The sequence below is a fragment of the Lycium ferocissimum genome, chromosome 6 (genome assembly GCF_029784015.1).
Source record: "Lycium ferocissimum isolate CSIRO_LF1 chromosome 6, AGI_CSIRO_Lferr_CH_V1, whole genome shotgun sequence".
In the NCBI taxonomy this organism is placed as follows: Eukaryota; Viridiplantae; Streptophyta; class Magnoliopsida; order Solanales; family Solanaceae; genus Lycium; species Lycium ferocissimum.
Genome location: NC_081347.1, coordinates 25,608,228 through 25,636,154, shown reverse-complemented (window position 1 = coordinate 25,636,154; position 27,927 = coordinate 25,608,228). Strand labels below are relative to the sequence as shown.

Sequence of the window (27,927 nt, the reverse complement as noted above, 5' to 3'; positions counted from 1 at the left end):
AAGTCTCTCCACTAGAATTATTGACCAACTCTGGTTACTCTAATAAAAATTCAATTATTGTCGATGCAATACCCCAAACCACTATTGAACTGGTCTATAGTCCATAGGGCAATCCTTAATGACTGTATACACAATCCTTCTAACGTCCTCATATAGCTCATCGAAGTACCCTTGCCAAAATCTTTTAACTAAACATTCCTTCTTCTATCTTGGTTCATAAGTTTGCTAACCCAACATTGATAATCAAATGTTCTATAATGAACTCACCTCTCCTGGTTTGATCGGTATTGCTAATCATTAACTCAATTTCTGAATACTCTTCACAACATGAATTAGTTTAAAACCATCATTGATCTTCCACTTTAATTGTCCTTATTGACCGACACCTCACTCGAGGATCCTTAAGCGATGCTTGCCCCCGAAGAACCACCTCATTCCTTATTTTTCCTAACTAGAACAACTCCATCAATCGTGCGATTATCCCTCTCATTTTGTTAACTCTGCAGAGTCACCTCACCAGTAAATGCAGAAACTTGACCAGTCTTAAATAATAGATACAATGCCCATCGCTAGAGTCATTTCCATTAATAAATCATTGTCTTCTAGTATCCTACGATGTATTTAATCATACCAACTAATTCATGTTCCATTACCTCCACTTTATGAATAGACTAGTCTTATTCCATGACCTCCTAATGGATTCATCCCCAATTCAAACACCATGACCTTTAAGGACGCCTAGCTAGTGTCTCTCATCATCCCTCCGCATCAAACAACTGCATGCAATCCATCTCACACGATCAACAAGTTGTAAGTCTAAAAATGGTCCCCTTTATCACTAACCTCGAAACATCAAACGACCTTACAAACACTCCCATTATTGAAGAATCACAACCGCCTATTCCCTTAAGATTTCCTCACCAAGGGTAACCTTCCCCCACTTGACCTAAGGCCAATAGCCATTCTCTCAAGGAACCACCAAACCACTAGTTCTTACTCCATCACCACGATTCTATCATGCCAAAGCTCAACTTACCTTTCCATAACCTTATCCAACAACCACCTTCGCCTATTCTTGAAACCTTATCATGACGAGCACGTCAGATACTAATTTTTCTCTTCATATAATAGGGATTGATCCATTTTCAATTCTCTTCCTTACTTTCCCATTCCATAGAACAGCTGAAAACTTCGTATAATCTTCCCTAAGAAGCCTTACTTCCTCACACCGTATCGCAAAAGGTGGCCTTTCATGTCCTTATCCTCGACTTCTCTCACTGTCTTAACATGGTCATTATCTTCTTGTCACATCAGACGATCCTTCCTAAGCTTACACTCTCATCTCCAGATATCGACACTTATACTCTGCCATGATGAATTGATGAATTGCCATTGGTACCCCATTCCACAAAACTATCATGATAAACTTGGACGATGCTAAAACTTTCCCACTCCAATCACACCTCGAGCCGTCAATATTGCTAAGCCATAAAATGCACTTCCTCGACTTACGAGCAACTAACCATTGAAGACATGACGATCATGCAGTCCTTCGTACTGTCCCTTCCATCTCCCGGGGATATCACCTAACTAAAGAGTCGTAATAATATCCCCACTCAAATTAATCTTCTAGTCACAGCTGAAAACTAAACTTGGTCACGCATTTGTATCACGGTGACACATCTCGTACCATACCACACAACATCATATCAAGCCACTTGCGTGCGAATTCAAGAACGTGTTCCCACCATTAGTGAGAGAATAGAATAACAACAAAGTTTAGATACCAATTTGAACAAACTCGTAAAATAAGAATGAAAGAATGAAAATTTCCTAAATGTCATATAGCTTCTCGAGGATGGGTAATGACGTCTACGTACCAATCCACAAAAATCTGCTAGACATTGCTCTTGCACTCGTGAGATTGGTGAACCTAGGGATCTGATACTAATTTGTCACGACCCATTTCATGAATCATGATGACACCTATATTATCCTCCAGTAGGCGAACCATCCCCAATTTATCAATCATTTATAAGACATGATAATGAGTAAATTAAGTACATTGATACTACTTAACAGGATTGATAGTATACATAAGTGCGGAAAGGATAACTTAGTCTTTACAATCCCCAAAACATGGTCTAGCTCGTACAAGAGCTTCTAAATGCATTGCAAGTCTTAAATACAGGATAGAAAACTGTATGAAAATCTAAATAGACGGAAACATAAGATAGGAGGAGATCCAAGGCTGCTGGAGTGTCATATGGCTCACCCTGAAACCTCAAAATAGACCACCTCAGGATAAGCCATAAGGCCTAGTGCTGGAACAAGGATCAGTATTTGCACCCAAAAGAAAGTGCAGCAAGTGTAGTATGAGTACAACCACTAGTACTTGTAGGTATCATAGGCTGACAACGAAGGGAAACACGTATACAGAATATAAAGGTTGAATTCCAACACTCAAAACGTCAATTCATCTTAGCTTCACCAACTATGCCCTTTAGATCATGTTCCACACCAAGACAGGTAAGCATTGTCACATAAGGAAAATAAGAGACAAATGGATATATGAATGCGTGAATGCAATGCATTGGCCAATATTAAACTTGGTACACACACGCTAGTAGTCATTCTGTCTAGTCATGACCCATGAGGGACTGCGAGGTCCATATACCGTATTGCGGCATGCAACCCGATCCCATGTTGTGGCGTACAATCCGATTCATAGATTATATATGTTGCGTCATGCAACCCGATCACCATGGTGTGGCGTGCAACACGATCCAATATATCATCACAATTAGGAAACTTCATTGTAACCTCTACTACAACTTATCCATCAATATGTATGAATGAATGCATTTATGCAGAATATCAAATGTCATATGTCATATATGTAGGAATGGATAATATGTATAAATGAATGCATTTATGCAGAATATCAAATGTCATATGTCATATATATAGGAATGGATAAGCATATGTATATCATGGACTCTCAATATTTCAACTCAAGCACCAACATAGATCATCCTTTCACAATTCATAGAGTGATGAGGTAAATGACATCAAATAATTGCAAGTATTTATCAACATGGCTCTCATGGCCCACATAAACAACAATCATACCAACCTAGTGGATTTATCACTACAACCATGGGCGAAGGCCCCAATATATATTCCACATCTCAAATCACTATTCATAATAACGACCCACGCAGTTACACCGGTACCCACTCAAATGTTCATCACATTCACTATGGTGGGACCCCTTCTTCATGCCCAATACCCCTCAACATTTATAAACTATATGTGCCCTCCAATTGAAATCTAAAGAAATAAACTGTCACCTACCTCAAGGTCATACAGGAGCCACGAGCCCTCAAGCGAATGTTTTTCCTTCCGGAATGCTTCTGAACAGTCAAAGTCTATCAAATGTGAAGTCTACGTTAAAATACGATTCTACGGATATCCAAATTGTAATTTCTTGTGAAATCAAGTTCAACATGGTCAAAATAGTGTTCGACGAGGCCACATGAATCCAATAGTACCCATAGTGCAATACTTTCGTACAGAACCCAAAAATGAACCCAAAATTATCAAACCGGAGCCCAAGGGCAAAACTAGAATTTTTTTGCGGAAATAGGTTACGCATAGTCTAAATAGTCATAGTCATAATCACAAATTCATGAGAATCTAACCGCATTTAAGTCTTCAATTCCACTATTTACTCAAAATCCCAATTCATGGAAAACCCTTATTCTCATACCTAGAATCATGGATTGAATTGAAAATTAATGGATGAAATCATGAATTAAAGCCTAGATGAAAGTTAGAAACTTACCCCAATGAAGAATCTTGAAACCAGAACTTGAAATCACTAAAAACTGAGCTCTAGAAATCCTAATATTTGAAAATGAAGTTTCACCATCGATTTTTGGAATTTAACACTGTTCAGTGAAATTTCCCTTCATCGCGATCGCGGAAGCACCTCGTGATCGCGACGACACGCGACCCCGCCCAAGAATTTGTCCTTCGCGAACGCGACCGGAGACTCGCAAATGCGGGGCTATTTGCCTGGGCTGGCCTAAACCATTTCCTCTTCGCGAACACGAACCTTGCTATTGCGGTACCTCCATCGCGAATGTGAAGAAGAAAATCAAAACTGAACACCAGCCCCGAACTCGGAAGTGATACCCGAAACTCACCCGGAATCTCCCGGACATAAACCAAATATGCAAACTAAGTATAAATGATGCCACGAACTTGATCGTGCACTGAAAATTCTCAAAAGAGGTTTCCTTAACCCGATGTTGACCAAGGTCAACTCCAAAATATCCAAAACCCATAATTCTAACCAATGACTCAAATTCCACCCGAGCACCTCGAAAGCCAAACCAAGAACTCCACTAAGTCAAAAATGATGTTCCAGACCTAGTGGAATTGATGAAACTTCATAAATGATGAAATACCCTCGACGTTGACTTTGGTCAACCCTTTTCATTCCTTTAAATTAGAACCTCTAAAAACCACCAAAACCAATCAAAACTCGCCCGACTGCCTCGGGAACTGTACCACCCATCCACGCAAATCTTAAACACCGATACAAAGCTACAGTAAGGGTATTTTGGGGAAAAGAAGTCTATAAGCTCAAAACGCCAAACCAGTCCTTACATTTTCCTTCAAGAGTACTCTTATTTCTAGACAAATACTCATCATATCTTATATCTATACCCTTTTTACCTAAATCAACCCCTCCAGCTCTCTTACCCTTTTCTTTTCTCTTCATTTTTTTTTTTTTTGGTAGCCACTTTTTCTTGCCTAAGAATCCTATCCTCCTCATGAACATCACTAACATATTCTTTTTCTTCACCTTCCTCTATCACTACATTGTCTGACTCTTCACTAGCTTCAGTTTCACTTTCTCAATCAGACCCCATTAATGGAACATCAGCTGCAGCAGTTGAAGTAGTAATAGCAGCAGTAACAACAATAGTAGCTGAAGTCCCACCCAACTCCTCCCCAACACCAGTAGTCCCACCCAACTCCTCACCAACACCAGCCTCTTCAAATCCTAAACCTTCAGTACCCTTAAAAGTTTGGCTACACTCTTTATCAAACACCTTCCCAATACCAGCAATCCCTCCCAGAGCCTCCTTAACACAATTCTGAGTTTGTGTAGCCTCTTCAAACCCTAAACCTGCACTACCTCCAAGGTTTGACTAGACTCTTTATCAAAAAAGCATTGGATTTTCCACCCACATAGTCTAGCTATGGAAGAGCAAGGGGGACCAACAGGTTCTTCAATTAAGTGGGTCACAGAGAGTTCAACAATATCCCTATTTTTTAATTGAGGTATAATATCAATGATGTCCCTATCACTTTTAACTTCTACTAAATGTCGACATTAGGATACATACAATGCAAGAGGAACAGTTGTAACCAATTTCTTTAACATAGTCCACAAACTCAAAATATGAAGATTTATCAATATCAACACAAAAACAATCAGTAACAATACCTCCAAGGTGCTTCATACGAGGGGTTTATTGTAATTTCCCTCCATGGTGAAACTTTAAAGTCACGTACACGTCTATCATCCTCAAACTGAAAACTACAAAAAAAGTACAAGCTTAGTAATTCACCATTTTCACAAACAAAAGGAAATAGAAGTTGAAGATCGAGTTTTTTTCTAACTAAAACACTAAACCCAATTTCTACACTAACCTTAACTGCAAAATTCTAACATGGCTCTGGTAATCCCTCCAAATTGCAAAGTAATCAAGTGAGATTTGTGTTAGTTTGGGATATTGGGTGTGCGATTAGGTTTGATCGGGTGCGATTTTGTGTTTGATTTGACTATTTGTTTAGGTTTAGGGTATTTGTTTGGGAATGGGTCAGGTTCTTTAGTTCGGGCTGGTTGAAATTTATTTAATTATTTGTTAGTTAGTTTCGACAAATTTATAAAAAAAAAAAAAAAAAAATCATTAAATGAGGTGGATCTATCACAAAGCAAGTGGTGAAACAATACCCAACTCTCAACTGGTATGGGCAAAGTAAGGTTGAACATAATTCACGTATAGTTGTTTAGGGGAGTAAAATATTGCCAATAAAGTTTAATTGCTAAAGTAACTTTTCAGTGCAAGTTTAGGGGTGATTTTATGTATTTTCTCTTTATAATTTATACCCATGATTTGGGTTAAGTTTCGAGGAGTCAGACGGATTTTGACCAAAATTTAAGTTCAAAGTCTGTGCTGGTGCACAATTACTGGTGCCACCGCATTTGCGGAGAATCCCCAGCAATCGCGAACAGTGATAGACCCTTTGACATTTTTTGGACAATGACTCAAAATTGAAGGGTGTAAACAGGCTAAACTGATGAGGTGATGATCTTAAACTAATTTTTGGATTATTTAAATTATGCTATGTGAATTTAGACTTCTAGATTATGAGGATTAATTAATGGGAAAAGATGTGATTTTAAGGTTTTGAACACTTAAATGGACTCCATTAGAAAGCTAATCCTAGTTTTTGACTACTCCGATTTTGAGTAATCTTTAATGGTATCGGATCTCGAATTTTGAATAATCACTTGAATAAATAATTCGTAATAGAATAGTTTGGTCAATTAATAACAAATTCTCGTGAAAAAATATTTTACTTTTCACTATATTGACCGCATATACGTGTGTGTATGTTTTGGACCCAACACATATGAAATGAAACATACAACTTTGGACAAATTCACCATTCAGCAAGATTTTCAAGCCACTAAACAATCTCAAATAGGAGTCACAATTATTTGATTCGCAGAATACATCAATAATCTCTTAAACTGATCAGTACTTCATTCAGAAACTTAGATTACAATCTGTTTCAATGAGCACCTGAACACGCACATAAGCTTTTCTAAAATTTGGGCCAAAAGTGTATAATATGAAATATTTTATATCATATGTTCAGGTGCTTAACGAAATAGGCCATAGTTTTGTCTATATAAAATTTACTGATAAGTTTAAGAGATTTTCGATATATTTTAAGTGTGCACGATCAAGGTGCTATTGCGTTATATATAATTACTTTGATTAGAGTAAATTTCAAAGTAGATTCGCAAATCAAAGTTGACTTGAGCAGTTTGAAAAACTATCAGTAAAGAAAGCAAAATTGTTAACGGCATGAACCATATAAAATTTGCATAATGAAATCAAGAAGCTAGATGCCCGGCCCCCAAAGAATTAACTGCTCATGACAAAGCAAGTTTTGACACCTAAATGAGATACAAGACACTTTCCATTCCCTTTTACTTTCTTGGAAAAACTTTTTAGGATGTGTATTCCATTATGCTGGAGTATTTGTCGTTATGTAGATTAAATAACTTTTATTTCTAAATAATACTGGCAAAATAAAATACAAAAAGATAATTTATTAAAGCCGCAACGCCATGGAACAAAACCAATAGACGTGTCACTCGTTAAATTCCTTGTCAAAAATATATTTTGATGACAGTCTGTGGGTTCTATATAGCTAGAACGAGAACACCGACTGTCAGCCAACTAACCAACCTGTATGATATAAACCAATTAATATCTTTATCAAAACTTTTAGCAATGAATTTTCAATTTTGTATTTTTTTGGATATGTAAAATTCTAATGTGTTGGAATGCTTGTTGTTAGGTAGATCAGATAAGTTGATTTTCTGCATATTCAAATTTCAAACTGCTATATATGCACAAAAAGAGGTGATCATTGACTCGAATAGTTTCAAAGAGTAGCAAATAAATTAGGAAAATTTACTTATCATAACTACCTCTAAGACCTATTTATGAATAATAACAAGCTTTTATTTTATTTATTTTTTCTAGCTAAAATATTTTCTTAAATTACACATCATAACTATGAGCCCGTTCAGATTGGCTTATAAGTTGCTTATAAACTGTTTTTAGCTTTTTTGAGTGTTTGACTGGCCAGCTTAAAGTCATTTAGTGCTTAAAATAAGCTCAAAAAAATAATTGGGCCCGTTTGACTTAGAAACATCTAAAAGCGAACATAAGTGAAAACGAGCTTATAAAAAAAAAAAAAAATAAGTTGGGCTATCCCAACTTATTTTTTTTCCAAACAGGCTTTATGTCTTGTATTTCACAAGTTCCTCTTTTAAATTGATTTTCTCTCACCTACCAAATCTATCTTCTCCCTCACTCCTCTCTTTCTCTCTCTCCGTTCCCTCTCCTCACCCCCAGATCTGTGAGATCTCACCCCTCTCTTTCTCTCTCTCTGATCTCACCCCTCATAAGATGAGATTTGTAGACCTCCGATCTCGAGAAAACCGAAGCTTTTCCATCAACGTTCACTTTCCATATAAAATCCCCATCGGAATTGGTGATATAAGCGTTGCCGGAGAAATCAATGGCGACATCATTCGCCACGCCTGGAAGAGTTGTTTCTGTCACGGTGGCATCGGATTTTGATCCTCGTTGTCGAGTAGCGGCGTGAGGAAAATGCGGCGGCGCATGTAGAGGTCATAGGCGGTGAGTGCGTTGAAAGGGGAAGGGAAAGCAGTGGTAGGGACACGGTGAATGCAAGCAAGGAGAAAATATATTTTAATGTACATAGAGTGTATGTTTTGTATTTTCACCCGGAGATCCGACCGATATGACTGTATTCTCCATTTTTTAGTATACTTAAGAGTGTATTTTTTTTTTTGTATTAAATTGTTTTCTATATTTCGAAGGAGAAAATGTGTAGTTGAATAATCAAATACACCCGAATACAGTGTATTTCATAGAAGGATTTGAATGTATTAATCTTTTTTTTTTTTTTGGTGTAAATACAATGGTATTTTATATTTCTCTTGTATTTCTGTATTTCGAAGGAGAAATTGTGTATTTGATACAGTGTATTTTTTTAAAGGATTTGAATGTATTCATCTTTTTTTGGTGTAAATACAGTGAATGTTCCAACTATAGAGCCTATTTTTATTCCACTTTGTTAGCACGATTTTTGTATTTCGTTGTATTTCAAAACAGTGAAATACAACCGAAACCACATAAAATGTAGCTCCAAATATAGAGCTTATTTTTACTCCACTTTATTTTCACATTTTTTGTATTTCACTATATTTCAAAACAATGAAATACAACCAAAACCACATAAAAGGTAGCTACGGTTTGTAATTTCCAAACTTGTAACTATATATTGTTAGGAGCTTATAAAAGGTAGCTGTTTATGTAAGTTTCCCAATAAATTACAAAAGCAAAAAGCATGAAAGCTGCTACTCTATGGAATAAGCCAAATATCTATGTTAGTTTATGACCATGTCACTTATCGAGTTAATTCCCTAGATGATCACCCAAGTTTGTGGAATTGCCTCCAAATATCATTTTTGTTTCTGTTAGGACAATAAAGTCATTCAACTATCACAATTCTTCACAAAATATACTAAACATCTCGAAAGTCTTCTTTTCTCCTAGTTGGCATGTCACATCATTAATTTTTTTTTAATAATAGACCTATTTAACTCATCAAACCCATTTAACCAAACTCATATTTTATATCTAATCGAATTTGATCCAGTTTTTTTTTTTCAATTTAAAAAAGTCATGTGGCTTATTATGATTGGCCACATGTATTATTTAATTTAAAAGTTAAACCCACTCATTTTGTAAATCCAAATTCGCTGACCCGTTTCTTTTTAAGCTAAATTTAATTAGATATAATCTTTTCCTTTGTACCAGATAGTTACTTTGTTTCTTCTTCTTTCATTTCCAAGCGTACAGTAATTATTAGTATAAGATTTTTTGTTCCAATGCGATAGAAGATGTATATACTTATTTATGTGTTTACCCAAATAGTAGTTACTACTTTGTTTCTTCTTTTTTCTTTTTTTCTCTAAATCTATAGGCTACCGTAATAATAGTAAAAGATTTTTTTTTTTTCAATGCAATAGAATATGTACGAAAAAACTGCCAAATTTTGTGTGTAATTTCAACAATCTTTTTAACAAAGATCTATCAGATTAAACGGGTAAGAGAGTTTTGGAAAAAATATGATATTTAAAAATATTTGAATTTAAATAGAAAGATAAAATTATTTACATTCAAATATAAATTTAAAGGTAATATATTTGATTTGAGATAAAAGAATCTTAATTTGATGGTTTATTTAAAAGTGGCTTAATAGAAAGTATGGTTTAATTCAAGTGCTTCTTAATCGGGTCATATTTGATTGAGTATTAAATATGAATTCGGTTGAATGAGTTTAATAGGTATATTTTATTCAAACAATTGGCTTCAATGACATGTCATGCCAACTAGGAGAGAATGAAACTTTTGAGGTGTTTAGTATATTTATAGTAATAATTGAGTGACTTTATTGTCCTAAAAAAAATAAAAGTGATATTTGAAGTCAATTCTCTAAACTTGAGTATCATTTAGGGAATTAACTCGTCATTTATCAATATATGTTGATGACCAACCACTGTCCTAAACTAGAACTTCAACGCCGACAATCAGCAAGCTAACTTATTTGACACGAACTAGTTAAATATCTGAGGTAGAAATTTATGTACTGGATATTTGGACCAAGCCAAGCATTTTAATTTTAAGACTCGTCTGAGAATATAGCTCAACCAATGCATAATTAAGTGATAAATATATGTACAGAAAACACACATCCCCTCTATCCTAATTTATGTGATACATTTTCCTTTTTAGTCAGTCTCAAAAAGAATGATGCATTTATGTATTTAAAAATAATTTAACTTAAACTTCCACTTTTGCTCTTAATGAAATGATTTACAGTCACACAAATATATGTGAATTGTTTTAGACCACAACTTTTAAAAGCCTTCCTTTTTTTCTTAAATTCCGTGCCTAATCAGACTATATCACATAAATTGAGACGGAGGAAGTAGTATTCATTGATCTGATACCCCAATCGCTCCTTTTATCGCTCGCTAATTCTTTAAACAAAACAAACTGTCATTTAAGGATTATACTTCCATGGTAAATCTGTTCCTATTCATCTTTACATTTATATACTTATATTTTATTTTGCAGCAAGATGTATATTTAATACACATAACAAGCTACTAAATTATTCTTTGGCACAGCATATTCCCTGACCTGTCCATTTAGAGTGCTGTTCCCATTACTCAATGAAGATTAGGAATGCACCTAGAAAAAGCATTATAGATAAACTCTAGGCATTTTCGAAAGATGCATGACATTGCTTAAAGAATTTTTGGCATCTGGTAATAAGAAATTTAGAATGACTCAATGCGATATACAAAGTAACAAATACAAACATTGTAGATAGATGTCAAAATTGATTGATGCTAACTGGTACACAAACGTACAAACACGGTGATGAACATTTGTTCATACGTATATCAGAAATGAAATTAAATGGGTACTGTATGACATTCAGTTTTGCAAGGCCAACCCCATAGATGAGGTGAACATAAAATATTGTCCTGCCAGGCAGAGTATCGAGAGACATTTATAATTCCAGAGGGTATTGATAAGGCTCGTCATTCAATAATTCGTAGAAGTCAGTCTCGAGGTGCTTACTATCCAACACTATTCAGACGGAGCAGATTCATTTGAGCAAAAAAAAAAAAATCCTCATATGACAAATAATTCAGGTTATACCAAGGCATTAGAAACAACAAATCTTAGAATTCTCTAAACCCTGTTTAAACTAATTAGCAGATGCTTCAAGCTCCCAAGGCTTCAGTTGGGTATTAGTGTGGCCATCTTTATTGTGACTGCCTCACTTTCTAAGTCTGCAATATAAAGCACAAAAACAGTTAGACTGCAACCTGAAAAATTTACACCCGAAGAAGGAAGCATCAAGCGTACATCTCCTACCTGGAATGTCTTTTGCAATATACCTACTGTACATGACACTTGCCCGTGTACATTTAGCAAAATATTGCAACCATAAAACTGATGTATCATTCCCGTATTATATCGGATGTCATCCTTAATATACATACGCTTATCCAGATGTGAATCTAGCATGTATACTACGACTAACTTTCTAAAACATAATTGGGTTTATACTTGTATATTGACTCACAATTTTTTCCTTTGATAAGTACATTGATGAACAATTAAACAAAGCAACAAAACATAAAACAAGAGAACATCTATCCACATCTTCATGTCATTCTTGAAATGCTTAGTTTTAGATGCTTTCTCGTCCACAGGGATGCCGGGGCAATCAACTACAGAAGCTATTGATCTTGTCAGGAGATATTTGGAGCAGAGTATAGGGACAAAAAGCGAGACTTACACATGGAGTTCATTAACCTGGAGAAGGCATATGATAAAGTCCCTTGGGAGCTCCTTTGGAGATGCTTGGAGTCTAGAGGTGTGCTTGTGGCCTACATCAGGGCAATTAAGGATATGTATGAGGGTGCCAACACCCGAGTTAGGACAGTAGGAGGTGATTCAGAACACTTTTCAATCGTGATAGGGTTGCACCAGAGATCAGCCCTTAGCCCGTTTCTATCTGCCTTAGTGATGGAACAATTGACGCAACATATTTAAAAGGACGTGTTGTGGTGTATGTTATTTGCAGACAACATAATTTTCTTTGAAGAGACGCATAGTGGAGTTAACGATAGGCTGGAAGTTTGGAAACGACCTGAGAATCTAAAGATTTCAAGTTAAGCAGAACTAAGACAGAGTACATGGAGATGCAAGTTCAGTGACGTGATGCAAGAGACAGATGTGGAAGTGAAGATCGAGGCGCAAGCTATACCCAAAAAAGGAAGCTTCAAGTATCTTGGGTCCATAATACAAGGGGACGGGAAGATTGACGATGATGTCTCACACAGTATTGGAGCAGGATGAATGAAATGGAGGCTCGCCTCCAGAGTGCTTTGTGATAAGGAGGTGTCGCCTAGGATGAAAGGTAAGTTCTACAGAGAGGTGATTAGACCAACATTGTTGTATGGGGCAGAATGATGGCAAGTCAAGAACGCTCAGGTAGCGGAGATGAGGAGGCTCAGATGGATGTGTGGTCATACTAGGAAAGATGATTAGATATGAAGTTATACGGGACAAGGTCAGAGTGACCTCCATGGCGGACAAGATGAGAGAAGCGATACTGAGATGGTTCGGGCATGTGAAGAGGAGGTGTGAGGATGCGCCAATTAGGAGGTGTGAGAGAGTAGCGATCGCAGGAGTTAGGAGAGGTAGAGGTAGGCCGAAGCAGAACTGGGGGGAGGGCGACAAAGGGCATGACCTTAGATAGGGAGATTTGGAGATAGAGGATTAGGATTAGGATTAGGATAGAAAGTTAGTAGGTGGTTGAGTTTTGTCACGCTGTGTGTGAGAGGGGCTAGCCTTTCCATCTCCTTTTCTCTTTTCTTAGTAGTATTATTTAGGTATCAGGTAGATTATTATCCTTATGTGTGTGTTACTATGTGTTGCTCCATTTGTTTTATATCTTGATATATTATTGTCTTCTTTTCTTGCAATCCTGCATTGACTACGTTTCTTTTGAGCCAAAAGTATCGGAAACAGCCTCTCTACCCACAAAGGTAGAGGTAAGGTCTACGTACATCCTACCCACCCCCGCCCCCCCAACCCCCAATCTCCCCAGATCCTACTTGTGGGTGTTGTTGTTGTTCTCGTCCACAGGAAGCAATTCCTATTATAGTAAAAGACAAGTTTATTCTAACTCACAGAATCTTTTTTTTTTTCGGTAAAGCTAACTCACAGAATTCAGGTACCACAACTCCACAAGGCATCAAGGTTGTATTATAGCTGCTAACTTAAGAATCCTATTGACTGATTCTACAACGATCTTTATTTTGTGTGGCTCTCACCACCTGATTTCTGTTAGTAAAAGTACAAGAACAATCAGATTTTGCAGATGTGGCTGCCCCACTTTCTAAGTCTGCCACTGGAAGTACATAAATAATAAGATTGCACCTTTAAAGGTCTACACCTGAAGCTGCATCAAACATAGCCTTCTACTTGTTATGTCCTCTGTAATATTACTAACATACATGACAGTTACCCATATGTAAAGTGACAAATATTGCCGCCATAATACTACTGCATTATTCGTGTATAGTCATGTATAGTTATGCAACAACAACAACAACCCAGTGAAATCCCACCATGCGGGGTCTGGGGAGGGTTCATAACTGGAATGTCATCTTCAACATGCCTAAAGCTAAGTTTTGAAGCCTTTAGAACCAGATACTTCACCCAGTTGTGAACCAAGTATGTAGCAGGCAAATCTTACTTTAATAACTTGTGTTTACACTTGCACATAGAAGCATAACCAAGCAAACCAAAAGATTTAGCATTAGATCTGTGCAACAATGTTTGCTCCAGAAATAAAAAAGGAACTCAGCAACAAATGTTTATGATTCAGGTCAACCTACACCCAGCACAATGGAAAAGAACAACTTACTATATGATGTGCACATGAAGAACATTATCACTGGTGTTCTAGCCGTATACTATGTGCAATTGAAAATCCAAGAGAGAATTATTTCTTTGGATAGGGGCAAAAGGAAGAAGAATAGTAAATCTAAGAAGACAATGCCAAGAAAAATCAATATAAAGGATACATGGAAGGATACAGGAGGATAAACTGCATACACCGGCATGACTTCCTACAGCAAGGTTCAATGGGAAAAAAACAACCAGGAAAAAGATTTCAGTCTTTCCTGAAAAAGCAAAATAAACTAAGTATCCAGGTTAGTCAAAACCATAACTGCTTACCTAGCCAATTTGACCAGTAGAACAAAAGGCACCAGTCGCAAGAAATTCTTTTCTGATAAGATCAGAAACAGCAAATTCTGATGTTGATGCATCTCCAGATAACCTGACAACAGAGAACTAGCTGCAATAGTTGGACATTTTCTCAGTGTTTCTGAGGTTCTGATGGATCATATCGGTCTTCAAAATCATCAGAACCATCCCTTGCCTTCCGTTTCTTGAGGTCAAGATTACGACCACTTCTCTCCCTATGTGAACTACTTTTCTCAATTGATTTGTGGTACCTTCTGCTGGAGCTTCTGGAAAAATTATCTCTAAAATCGTTTGAATAGTCTCTCTTCTCTTGGCTGATTGATTTTTCACGCAAAGAGGCACCACCGTCTCGCTTATTTGGGCTTCTAGAGTAATCGTTTCTCTCCTGTCTGGATCTCCCATTACTTCTCTCGGCCACTAAATGTCGATGATGCCACTGAGATGCTTTTTCCATATTTTCAGAATAATCATCTTTGAAGCCTGTCGAATGGACTTCTTCATCAGTATGAAACTCTTTCCTATAACCACCCTCCATTCCTTTTCTTAAAGCAGATGAATCCAGCTGCATCTTTCCAGACTCAGCTTTATCCATATAATAATTATCCGGCCTGTAGGTTGCTGAAGGCGGAAATTTGGCCTCTTCGGCTCCTTTTGTTGGACAATTGATGGTATCTGCTTGTTTGATTTCCTCCATGTATTCCCCAATTATGTCCCTCATAATCTAAAGGTAGAAGAGGATAACAATGAAATGTAAAAGAAAAAGGTGATTAAAGAACAGAAAGAAGTCATTGTTGACCACACAAAATGAGTAGACATGACGATCCAGATTTGTAACAAGTTCAAATGATTGAAATCCACAAAGCTTTCTGCATTACAATATGGGCATGTATAGAATTCTTCTTGGTAAATTGGTTTACTAAGGAACAAAGACAGACTGAGGTGGGATATATGCATGACCTGATAGGAAAATAACAGAGGAAAACATATGGCCAAATATTAAGAAGATAAATGTACCTGTGTTGTTGACCGCTTCATCTTCTTTCCACGATATGACATTCTTCTACGTTTGTAGTCCCTTTCCTCAGCTAATAATTCCTCTCTCGTCTTTGTTCTGTTTGAGTCCTGAAATGTCACACGAAAGATTAAGAAAAGAGTAAGAGTCTAATTGATAAAACCAAAATAACTGAAGCTTGAAAGTTTAATTACATATCACTAAATAATATTTAATTCACCAATTTTAAGTGAATTTCGCATCACTGAAGAATTTAAGTCACTGAATTTTAAGGAATCAAGGTATTACGTTATCATCTGAATGTCTAATGCTAAGAAGGTGTTTGGCTATACTTACAAGCTTGTCAAACTAGCTGCTTATAAGTCAAAATCAGCCAAAAGCCATAAGTTTGGTCACCCCTAACTTATGATTTACAGCTTATATGCACTTTTGGTTTGACCAAACCTTTTATGATTTTATCCAAACTATCTTTTATACGCTCCGAAATACTCTTCACAAAATATAACTTTTAATTATCTCTCTATTTTATTTCTGTCATTCGTCCTTTTTCATGTAGAAAGACTTTTAAATTTACACTCCCTCCGTCCCAAAAAGATTGTCCTCTTTTGACTTGGCACAAAGTTTAAGAAATAAAGAAAGACTTTTGAAATGTGTGGTCCAAAACAAGCCTTAGATATTTGTGTGGCTGTAAATCATCTCATAAAGTTAAATTGTTTCTAAATATAGAAAGGGGACAATCTTTTTGGGATAGACTAAAAAAGAAAGGAGGACAATCTTTTTGGGACAGAGGGAGTATTATTTTGTAAATAGCTCTAAGGTCTTTTGAGCCGAGGGTCAATCGGACACAGCCTCTCTAACCCACAAAGGTAGAGATAAGGTCTCCGTACATTCTACCCTCCCCAAACCCCACTTGTGGGATTACACTGGGTATGTTGTTGTTGTTGTAGCTTTAAGGATATTTTTCAGTCATTTACCAGAAAAAGTGCTTATCAACACCTTTTTACCAAACAAATTAACTGCTATTATCAGATTTAGCACTTCTATCCAAACACGTCGCTTGTTTATAAAATCCGTTTCAGCACCTAGAAGTGATTTTCAGCACTCGATGCGATGCTTATCAGCTTACCCAAATGGGTTCTAAGTATAAATGTCTCATTCATTATGTAGATGGAAGCCAAAAAAATATTACTCCCTCTATCCCAATTTATGTGATACACTTTCCTTTTTAGTCTTTCTCAAAAAGAATGATACATTTCTATATTCAGAAATAACTTAACTTAAAACTTCCCCTTCTACCTTAATGAAATAATTTACAACCACTCAAATATCTATGCCTTGTTTTAGACCACCAGTTTCAAAAGTCTTCTTTCTTTCTTAAACTCCGTGCCTAGTCAAACTATATCACCTAAATTGGGACGGAAGGAGTATTAGTTCCAACATCCAGTAAGTTTCTAATTTTTTTTGAAACTGGTACTATTCCAGTAAATTTCCAATTTTGTTATATATTAACATTCTTTGTATGAATTTTTTTTTTTTAATTACTTAATCAATATAAACCCAGATAATTATCAAAATTAGCTTTTAATATAAGTTTTTAGATTTGTAAGAGATGCATTTATATGATATTTAGTGATTGCTCATCATCCATTCACTGATAACCCAAATTTGTAACACTTAAAATTTTGAAGAAATTGTAAATGCCACTTGAGGTCATTTGGTTCACAGAATAGTTGAGATCCTCATGCCGGTATAGTTATGCGGAGATTAATAATATGAGTACATCTTCTAACGATATATGTTCTTCCGTGTTGCACCCAATATAAGATAATAGCTATTCTGGAAACAAAAATGTCAACCAAACACAGGATAAATAATACTACCTTGACTATTTTTTCTAATCTCTCCAACCAAACGAACCCTTATATGTAATAAGTTGATCTTTAATTTTCACATCAAATTTGTATTTGTTCAGCAAGCATAAATTGGTCCTTGCAACCTTTCGTACTAGCAGAAGTGCTCTCACACAGTAACTTCCATAAACAGTTTGACCAACAAGAGCAATAAATTCGAAACTTCTAGACAGACATCAACAGCTTGAAACACATTCCAGTTTTGTATTTCTCAAAAAACACATTAAACTTTTAAAAATAACAGTCTTTTTGGCAGCATGTCTCCACTCAGTGCTAGAAGAGACGATGAGGAAAGGAAAAAACAGAGAGCATCAATTTTTATTTTCCTTTATTGTACTCTATTAGGTGGAATTTTCCCAGGAAGATCTATCAGCCCGGAAAACAGAAATATAAGCAAGAAAAAAATCCTCTTTTATGTTTTACCTCCCAAAACCAGAAAACAATTTCAGAAGCTACTTCTATCCTGAATGTTGATTCTACACTGGTCATTATCACTATAGGGTTATATAGAGTTGTTGCTTCACGATAAGTAATGATTCAAAGTACCATTTTGACAAGCAAACATAATGATTCAAAGTACCATTTTGACAAGCAAACATACCTGATTATTTCGCGAACGCTGCCACAGAAATCCATCATGCTCAAGCAGAGGCCTGTAATTAGGGCGTTTTTGCCGTTCCTCATCTGCTTTATTCGAAATGTAAGCGTGCTCCATCGATCTGCCACGAAAACTGCTTAGCAATATACTCCAGGACTAATATATCTTTTATTTCATGCTTGATGAAAAATGTGAGATCAGAAAAACCAGCAATAAAAGACTCCTATTCTTGACAACTTTGCACAAATTGTAGACGTTGTATCTTTGAATCAGTATTTCAAGTATTTTATCACAGACCACAGCAATAAAAGACTCCTATTCTTGACACCCATCACAAATTCTATTCATCTGCATATAAATCAACTGTAAGCCAGATACAACTTTTTACATAGTTCAAGACAGGCTTTTCCACCCTCCAACTGTATCTTATTGCCATATGCATCTACATAGATAGTCATTACAAAACCAGCTGAAACTCTGGGCTTAGTTGCAATGTCATTCATGAATCATAACTTACAATTTGAACTAAGTTAACCCCCAACTTTTGACATCTATGCATACACAATTCTTCTCAACAGAAAGCATGCACTTGCCCAAAAAAAGCTTAAATGTTGAAAAAAATGACAGTAAAATGAAAACAAAACTAATAGAACACTTAAGTAAGAGTTACTGAACTTTTGTGTTTTTTCTTAAATAGGCAGAGGCTAACGTGTATAGAATTGACAAAGTACTCGTAGACCAAATGCTGTGATGCACATCTAGACATATGGGCATCTTCAGAAGTACCATTCTAAGAAGAGCAAAATTAATATACCGTTGGTAAGCTGGAAGTGATGGTAAACTCCTTAATGCTTTGAGCTTTTCTTCAAGCATAGATCGTTCATGCAATGCTGCAACAGCTGCTGCTACTTGGGCAACAAAAATCGGGCTTTTAGAGAGTGCTTCATCCGATGATACATTCGTTCCCTCATTCTCCATTCTACTTTTAAGCGGTTCACCACTTAAACTTTTGTCATCCCCTTTTTGCCTATCAGTCGATTCATTGAACATGCAAGAACTAAACGCACAATCACATATACATTGCTTTACCATATTAATAGCAAACAATTTCCCGTTCATTTCACCATATAACACAGAAAGTTGGGTTGCCAACCACATCAACACCTGAACTAAGACGGGACACTTAAAACTTCGGTTACTCAAAACTGACCCCTCAGCCTTACTAGCTAAATCGATGGATTCCCTAACAATAGCCTTCAAACAAAGCTTAAACAATACAATTATATGATCCCTCATTGCTAAATCAAGCACAATATTATAACACCTAACCGAACTAACAACTACCCACGTCGACAAACACTCCAAACTACTCATCCCTAATCCCAAAATCCCACGAAGAACACGATACGAATACGTAAAAGGAAAATCACTCCAACGATCCGTCTCGTTCCTAATCGCATACACCTCCGAAGGAAGAAGAACCTTAATAAACTCAAACTCATTCGGAAAAAACAACGAATTCCGACCAAAATTAGAACATTCTGAGGATAAAATAGCAGGCAAAGTAAGCATTGGTGGAGTTGCATTTTCATTAATTGGGAAAGAAACAACACCAGGACAATTAGAATAAAAGAAATCAGGATTTTCTAAGTCAAGATAATTTTCAAGAGAGAAACAAAGGTCTGATTGTGAATTTGACGTTAAGGTGAAGGGGTTTGGGTAGGTAGTTGTTGTTGGTTGTTTAACGTTTGGATCGATTGTATCGTTTTCCGCAGGGGTAAGGTCTGTCTGCACTGTACCCTCCCCAGACTCGACTTTGCGGGATTCAACTGGGTTTGTGGAGGAGCGGATTGTGTGGGTGTTGGGGTATTTTAGTAAACTGTGTAGGGTTAGGATGTGATTGGAGGGGATGGTGTGTGAGGGGCAATGAAAGGAGTGGGAAAAGAGGGAAGAAATGGGAAGGTGATGGTTCGGATTGAAAGGGCATTGAATTAATGGGTGGAACGGAGAGGGGTTAGGGAGGGGTATTAGGGAGGAGAGAGTAGTGGAAGAGAAGTTGAGGAGAGATGTAAGAGATGAGAGAGCATTAGGAAGATCATTGGTGGGCTGGTGCTGAAAGTAAGGTGGTGGAGGAAAGGTGGTCGACGGTGGCGGTGGAGGAAATGGATTCATTTCTATTTGAGTTTGGAGTTTAGAAGATAGTGGTTTTGGGCTGCCAGTGGAGCCGTGGGAGGAGTGGCACGAGGGTGAGACGGGGATTCCGAGTTTATTTCTTTTTCGTTTTTTCAATACATATATTAATGAGAAATTAATTTAGAGCCTGTTTGGAAAGCCACATGAACTTGGGTGCAATTGGAGGGGGGGCTCGAGAATTGCTCTAATTACATGTTATTTTTCCAATGCCTTTCTTTTCTTTTTAATTTACTTTTTATTTTTATTCTATTTTTCTTTTTAATTTATTTTTTATTTTAACTTCTTAAATTCTTTTTTGCAATTCTTTTTTATACCTTTATCTCTCATTTCCCAATCGTTACTTCACGTGCTTCTACATAATGTTTCGTATTTGGTTTTTTTCTTAATTCTTATTTTTTATTTTCCACTTACCTATGTTATTATTCTAATTTTTCTAAAAGAATTATACCTCGTAATATTAAAAAGAATAAGTCATCCACAAACTTGACTTATAATGAGTAATATCATTAAAGTTGAATTCCGTTGTTGAATGAGGTTATATGCAAACTTAACTATGTTAGAATTACTGAATTAGCTTTTAAACTTTAAATAATATTCTCATTTTGATACGATCTCGAGGAGCACACATGAGCCAAATCAGGCATATGACGTATGGATGATCGTTTGGTCGTGTGGAGCGAAGATAAGATGGTGGGACACGATGGTGGCTAGCTATGCAAGAGGTTATTTTCGCAATGCAAGTCATTATCCCTAAGGAAGACAGCCAAACAAGGCTCTTACTTCATTAAGGGTATTTTTGTAATAGTTAGTATAGTCTTCTTTAGCCTAGTAGTATAAACACTCTACTTAGTTTATTTCATTACTTAGTTTATGAATTATGATGAATAGAGAGTTGATAGGATTATCATAGTTTGTTTGGCTTACTAGCCTTTAGGTTTAGACTTAGTTGATGGAGTGTAATTCCATTGTTGGCTTATGAACCAATTATTCATTAATTTCATGAAGAGTTGTTCATTTGTGGTTTCCAATTGAATTCCTCTTGCCTTGATTTTGAAATAGTATAGTATCTATTAGGTTGGATTCAATGGGAGGATTTGAATTTCATATATCCAAGTTTGCCCATAAATCCAATCCTAATTGGGTATTGCTTTTATCCTTCTATTCCCATCCCCTTTCTTCAATTCTCATCCATTTATTTCTATCTATCTTAATTTTTCGTGTTTCGTTGTTGATTCGGTGTTTATCCCAACCCGAATCATATTATTTAGTATCGGAGCTTAGGCTAAAGGATTGTTCTTACAATTCTTAATCCTAGGTTCATCTTATTTTGAAAAACAAAAACAAAAAAAAATCTAAAAAAATTGTTCTTGTGGTTTGATTAGAGTTTTTTTTTTCTAGATTTGCGTTCATTGAGGTGAAAAACATCTAAATCCGAGATTTGAAGTTGTTTGGGTGGGTTTTGAAGTTTTCACCGTTGGAGCTTCATCCAAGCTTGAAGAACTCAAAATTTGGGTTTGGTAATTGAGGACAAATTGGAGTTAAATTAATAGTGGTCTTTGTTCTCTAAGTCAAGAGGAGCTTAGATCTGAAAATTGGAGCAAAAACAAGTTGATTTGGCCCTAGATTGTATTTGGGTGTTCTTGGTGTTCATAAGAACCTTCATAGATATATATTTGGAGAAGAGGACCAAAAAAGAAGGTTTGATTCAAAAAAATTTCCAAGTACAAGTGAAAAGTTGTTTGTTGGGCTGAAAGGGGTAAGTACTAGGTCGTGTGGGCCCAAAAACGTCACCAGATCCAAGAAATTCGGCCCAACTTTTGAGAAAAACGAGTTCAACACGAAATCACTGAAGCCATTATACGGACCGTATAAATTTTACGGCCCGTAAAAATTGGTCCGTAAATTTGAGTTGCAAATCCCGAGTTACTGTTCTTGATTTTCAGTGAGAAAAAACAGACTGTAAAAATTTTACGGCCCGTAAAAGTGGTCCGTAAATTTAAGTCAAAAAATTCCGAGCTACTGCTCCTATTTTACGGTACTGTCACGACCCAATTTCACAAGTCACGCTGGTACCTATCTATCTTTAGCCTCGGTAGGCAAACCCTTAACCCAACATTCACAAACACAGTATAAATAGCGGAAGAAGATAAAGTGATGTAAGTCTGACATATGAATATATAATAAGTGCGAAAGTAAATCAAAAACCACCCCAGTATCTGGTTTGGTCATACAAGAGCATCTAACTAAAATCTTAAGTATGGAAGTAATAATAATACATCAATAGTCTCAAATAATGTCTCAAAATAGCAAAGTAAGACATAATATGTAACGACCCTCCCGGTCGTTATGGAAAATCTAGGATCACCCTCCCAAATAGAACCTCTCCAACGGTAGAATGAGCTAATAGAAACTCAAATGTATAAGTCTGAGAACTGAAAATTTGACTTGTTTGTGATTATTGTTTGATTTTGTTGAGTCCATTGGGGGGTGACGTAGGATATTAGACCTTCGTTGGGAATTTCGAGGCCACATGTGAGTCTGCATGATGTTTTTACATTAATGTGCAGGTTTGATTTTTGTTTGTAAGGCCTCGGATGAAGTGTTGCATGATAGAGTGAAAAACTATGAAAATTAGCGCGAGCCGCGCTAGCTCGGTGGTACGCGCGCGGTGGGGCGCGCGCGCGCGCGCGCGCGCGCGCGGGCACACACACACACACACACACACACACACACACACTTGCCACACACACACACACACACACAAATGGGGTGTCCGCTATGGCGGGCCTTTGGACGAGCCGCGTGGGGGACCGCTACGGCGGGACCGAGCTCGCCACAGCGTAGGGACAGTGTTGGAGTGGTCCGCTATGGCAGGCACTTGCCGGCTATAGCGGGACCGCTGCAGTAGTCAGCGGGGACAGAATCTCGATTTTTAAACACTTAGTTTCGAATTCTTTATTCATAAAACTCTAAAACAGTTCCCCACAAGCACCTAGGGTGAAATTCTAAGCTAGGGCAACAATATCCTTGAGAGGTAAGTATCAACCATTCCTTCCATCATAACGCTTTTATCTCTATGATTATCATCCTTTTTATGGATCTACAATGGTGAATTGAGAATAGTAACCCTAGAACTTAATAGACTTTCAATAGTTGATGGGTTATGAATGTTATTGTGTAGTTATCATCTAATGGCTTGGGTTATCACTTTCTAATTAAGAATTGAACCATTAGAGACATGAACTAAGTGAATTGAGACTTACGGTTTCATAACATAAAGATGGTAGCTTGACCATATAAACTGCTTATAGAAGATAATTTGATTAAATAATCTTGTAAATTGATAGTTCGTGGTTGTAAAAGCCAATGTTAGATTGATTTACACCTAGCAATCATTCACCCATTAGAATGGAGAAAAAAGGGAAGGGTGTTCACTGAATTGATTTTGTGACTAGAGTGATTGTGACTTATTTAGCATCTTAATTCCTAGACTTTGAGCGTTCTAAGGCGTTACGGAAGGGAAAGGCTATATCGGAGTAATCTGCATTGTTCCAGCTCTACAGTTGAGGTAGGTTACAGTCTACTTGAGTTAGACTTTGATTAGTTGATTGTATGTGTTGTGAAATTGATAGGAGAAAGCATGTCTAGTCTTCACGCATAATGTGTGTGGTTGAAATTCCTATATGCTATTGATTGAGTGATTATTTGGGCTTAGTGCGACTATTCGATATGTTGGGACCTACAGGTTGATGATGTTGTGGTGAGAAGTTAATATAATCTTCTTGGTGAAATGAGGTACAAAATGATAAATCGATTATGAAAGCGATGTGACAATATATATATATATATATATATATATATATATATATATATATATATATATATATATATATATATATATATATAGGTAGGGGTGAGGATGAGACCTAGATATGAATAGGCACATTTGACCGGGGTAAGGATGTGGCCTAGTTGTGAGCTCGGGTCCGAGAGTGGTACATGGACACCATGGATCCCCTGCAGGTCATAACTATTGGGCAATGACACCAATTAGCATGTGTGTACACGAGTGGTCAGTGATTGAGTATTGGGATTGTTGTCGGTAGACTTATTTCAGTTGTTTGCTTCAGTTGACTTGATTCTTGATATCATTGGATGACTTGATTGTTAATATCCTTGGTTGACTTGTTGTTGGGTTATTTGATTATGTGTTGTTGACTGGCTTGTCTATTTTATTGATTTTGTGATCTATACATGATACTAATCTTAGTCGGCCTATGATATCTACTGGTACATAGTGTTTGTACTGATACTACCTTGTTGCATTCTTTTGAGTGTAGTTTGTGATCCAGAGACTGCTACTCGACCTCATATCTAGCGTTGAGGTCATTTGCTGATAGATTGAGGTGTGATTTTATCCGATGCCCGAGCCGCCCGAAGATCTTCTTTTCTGATGTCTATTTTCGTTCCAGACAAAGATGGTTATTTATTTCATACAGTATAAATTCCTTAGACATGTTCTGGAATGGAGTCCTTGAACGGTGGCTTTCGGATTTTAGGGTTGTAATAGTTAGGACTTCCGCATTTACGTTATTATTTTATGGGATGACTAGTTATTGATTTATCTTGTGTTTAACTATTATGAATCGGTTAACTAAAAATGGATTGAATGAGTAGATGGTTACGCGTATTAGTTCGCCCACTAGGAGTTAGTGTGGGTGCCAGTCATGGCGGGTTGGGTCGTGATAGAGTTGGTATCAGAGCTTTAGGTTTATCGATCTCGTTGTACAAGGACATGTCTAGTAGAGTCTTGTGGATCGGTACGGAGACGTCTGTACTTATCTTCGAGAGGCTACCGGGCACTAGGAAAATTCCCTTTTCTTTCTTTCTTTCATGCTACTTGATTCGAATTGGCATCTGGATGATTCAAATTGGTATCTGACTATCCTTCATTCTCTCACTGATGGCGAGAACACGTGCATCATCAGCCAGAGGTAGAGGTGGAGGTAGAGGAGCAGGTAGAAGGGCAGTACTGGTTGGGGGCGGAGTCCCAGCAGTTGATCCCGTGTCTCAGTGGCTCCTAATGAGGCCGTGGGAGATGCGGCCACACCGGCTCGGCCCGGTGGAAGTGCCGGTACTCCCGGGGGCCCGGCTAGTATAGGTGTCGATGTGATCGGCTTAGGTGCTTGGGCGGGTTGCATGGATTGGCATAGACCGGAGCAATATCGACCGTTCTAGCAGGTAAGGGGTGCAGGGACTATAGCCCCGAGGTCGGACGGGGTTCGAGCTGCGGGAGTTAAGCATGCTTTGCGGTAGTGGCACTCGCTTGATGAAGTTTTGGGTTTTAAGGCTTTTCGAGACCGGTTGCGGGGCCGGTGATGATCGGTGAGGAGCATGATTTATTTTTAGGAGGTTCACTAAAATGAAGCCTCCGATTTTCTATGGTGCTGAGTCAGAGGATATGTACGAGTTCATTATAGATTGTCATGAGAGGCTTCATAAGATGGGGGCTGTGGACAAATATGGTGTTGAGTTTGTGACCTTCCAGTTCTTGGGTGATGGCAAGTTGTGGTGGAGGGCATATGTGGAATGCAGGCCAGTGGGGTCACCTCCGTTGACTTGGGTTCAGTTTTATTCATGTTTCTAGATAAGTATGTTCCGCGTACTCTGAGGGATAGGAGGAAGGATGAGATTGCTAATATTGATCAAAGGAACTCATTCGTTGCTGTTTATGAGTCCCGTTTCCATTCCTTATCCTGATATGCTTTTCAGTTTCTGCCTATTGAGGAGGAGAGGATCAGGCGTTTCATGAAGGGATTGAACACTAGACTTCAGCTCTTCAGCTTATAGCCACTGGGGCTTCATTCCAGGAGGTAGTGGAGCATGTCTATGTTGTTGAGGGGATTAGACAGGAGAGTTATGCAAAGTAGGTAGAGAAAAAAGCCCGAAGGGGTAGGAATTTCAGCAACTCCTTCTCTAGGGGTCAGAGTTCGCAGGTGTATTCAGGGCGTCCCGTTCAGTCCGTTATGCAGGTGTCTGTTGGGGGCCCATCAGGGGATAATTATCAGTCTTTGGGTTAACATGGGGGTTATACTGCTTCATCAGCTTCTATTCAGCGACCTACGCTGGACTGTTCTTGTTACGAGTGCGGTAAGCCAGGGCATATTAAGAGGTTTTGTCCCAGACTTAGACAGGGTGGTCAGGGGACTCAGTATCAGGCTCCCCGAACTCCATTTGCACCAAATAGAGGAGGTAAGGACCATGCACCGGCAGGGCGGGGCAGCCACACCGAGGATAGGGATGGCGCCCGTCCCTAGCCGAGGCGGTCCTCGGACGGCGAGAGGTGGACGACGGCCGGCGGGGGCGGGCTCGGCGGGGACGGGGTAATCCTAATGAGTTCACGAGTTACGGGAGGGCCCGGTCACTTGTACGCTTTCCCAGGTAGACCCGAGTTTGAGGCCTCCGATGCTGTCATCACAGGTGCTATCTCAGTTTATGACCGAATGGCTTCTGTTTTATTTTATCCGGGTTCTACCTTTTCATATGTGTCTTCATATTTTGTTGTGGGTTTGGATATGATTTGTGATATTCTTGATGCCTCTATCCATGTATCTATTCCGGTCCGGGATTCTGTCGTGGTAGATAGAGTCTACCTTCTTGCGCGATTACATTTATGGGATATAGTAATTGGACGGATTTAATGATCCTAGACATGGTAGATTTTGATGTCATCTTGGACATGAGTTAGATGTCCCCGCATTATGTAATTCTAGACTGTCACTCTAAAATTGTTACCCTAGCTATGCCCGGGACACCTAGACTTGAGTGAAAAGGTAATTTTAGTCCCCTCTCTAAGAAAATCATATCCTTCGTTCATGCTAAGAAGTTAGTGCAGAAGGTTTGTTTAGCTTATTTGGCACATATCCGTAATACCAGCAAAGATACTCCATCTATTAATTCATTTCTAGTGGTATGCGAGTTTGCGGATGTGTTCCCCGCGGACTTGCCAAGTATGCCACCTGACCGTGACATTGACTTCCAGATTGATTTAGACTCAGGGACTCTTTTTATCTCTATTCCACCTTATAGGATGGCGCCAGCAGAATTAAGGGAATTAAAAGAGCAGTTGCAAGATCTCTTGAGTAAGGGGTTTAATCGCCCGAGTACTTCTCCTCGGGGTGCTCCTGTGTTGTTTGTTAAAAACAAGGACGGGTTTATACGTATGTGTATTGATTACCGTCAGCTGAATAAGGTCACTATCCGAAACAAGTATCCCTTCCCCGTATTAATGACTTCCCATCACCATGTTAATAACTTGTTTGATCAGTTACGGGGAGCTTTCGTGTTCTCTAAAATTGATTTAAGGTCAGGGTATCATCAGTTAAAAATTCGGGCAGAAGATGTTCCTAAAACAGCCTTCAGGACCAGGTATGG

The 27,927-nt window shown here is 37.8% G+C and overlaps 1 protein-coding gene across 2 annotated transcripts; it reads right to left on the bottom strand.

Annotated features, from left to right (window-relative positions):
- Positions 1 to 11,498: 11,498 nt before the first annotated feature.
- On the bottom strand, positions 11,499 to 20,804 carry LOC132059567 (U11/U12 small nuclear ribonucleoprotein 48 kDa protein). Of its 2 annotated transcripts, none has more exons than XM_059452210.1 (5): positions 19,115 to 20,804; positions 18,304 to 18,421; positions 15,795 to 15,902; positions 14,751 to 15,501; positions 11,499 to 11,785 (listed from the first exon to the last, which is right to left on the bottom strand). In XM_059452210.1, the coding sequence occupies exons 1-4, from the start codon at positions 20,470 to 20,472 to the stop codon at positions 14,893 to 14,895; spliced, it is 2,193 nt and encodes a 730-aa protein (XP_059308193.1). In that variant the 5' UTR covers positions 20,473 to 20,804; the 3' UTR covers positions 11,499 to 11,785; positions 14,751 to 14,892. The 2 variants fall into 2 exon arrangements, with proteins under 2 accessions (XP_059308193.1, XP_059308192.1); XM_059452209.1 differs by lacking the exon at positions 11,499 to 11,785 and adding an exon at positions 14,244 to 14,637 and having other exon boundaries at positions 14,744 to 15,501.
- Between the last annotated feature and the right edge of the window lie 7,123 nt (positions 20,805 to 27,927).

Bases quoted from the DNA above. Each gene is read 5' to 3' on its own strand.
- LOC132059567 (XM_059452210.1), bottom strand. From the start codon at position 20,472: ATGAATCCATTTCCTCCACCGCCACCGTCGACCACCTTTCCTCCACCA. The intron at 18,422-19,114 runs GTATATTAATTT...TTTTCGTGGCAG, and splicing joins TCACTTCCAGCTTACCAACG to ATCGATGGAGCACGCTTACA. The intron at 15,502-15,794 runs GTACATTTATCT...TTCTACCTTTAG, and splicing joins TGAAGCGGTCAACAACACAG to ATTATGAGGGACATAATTGG.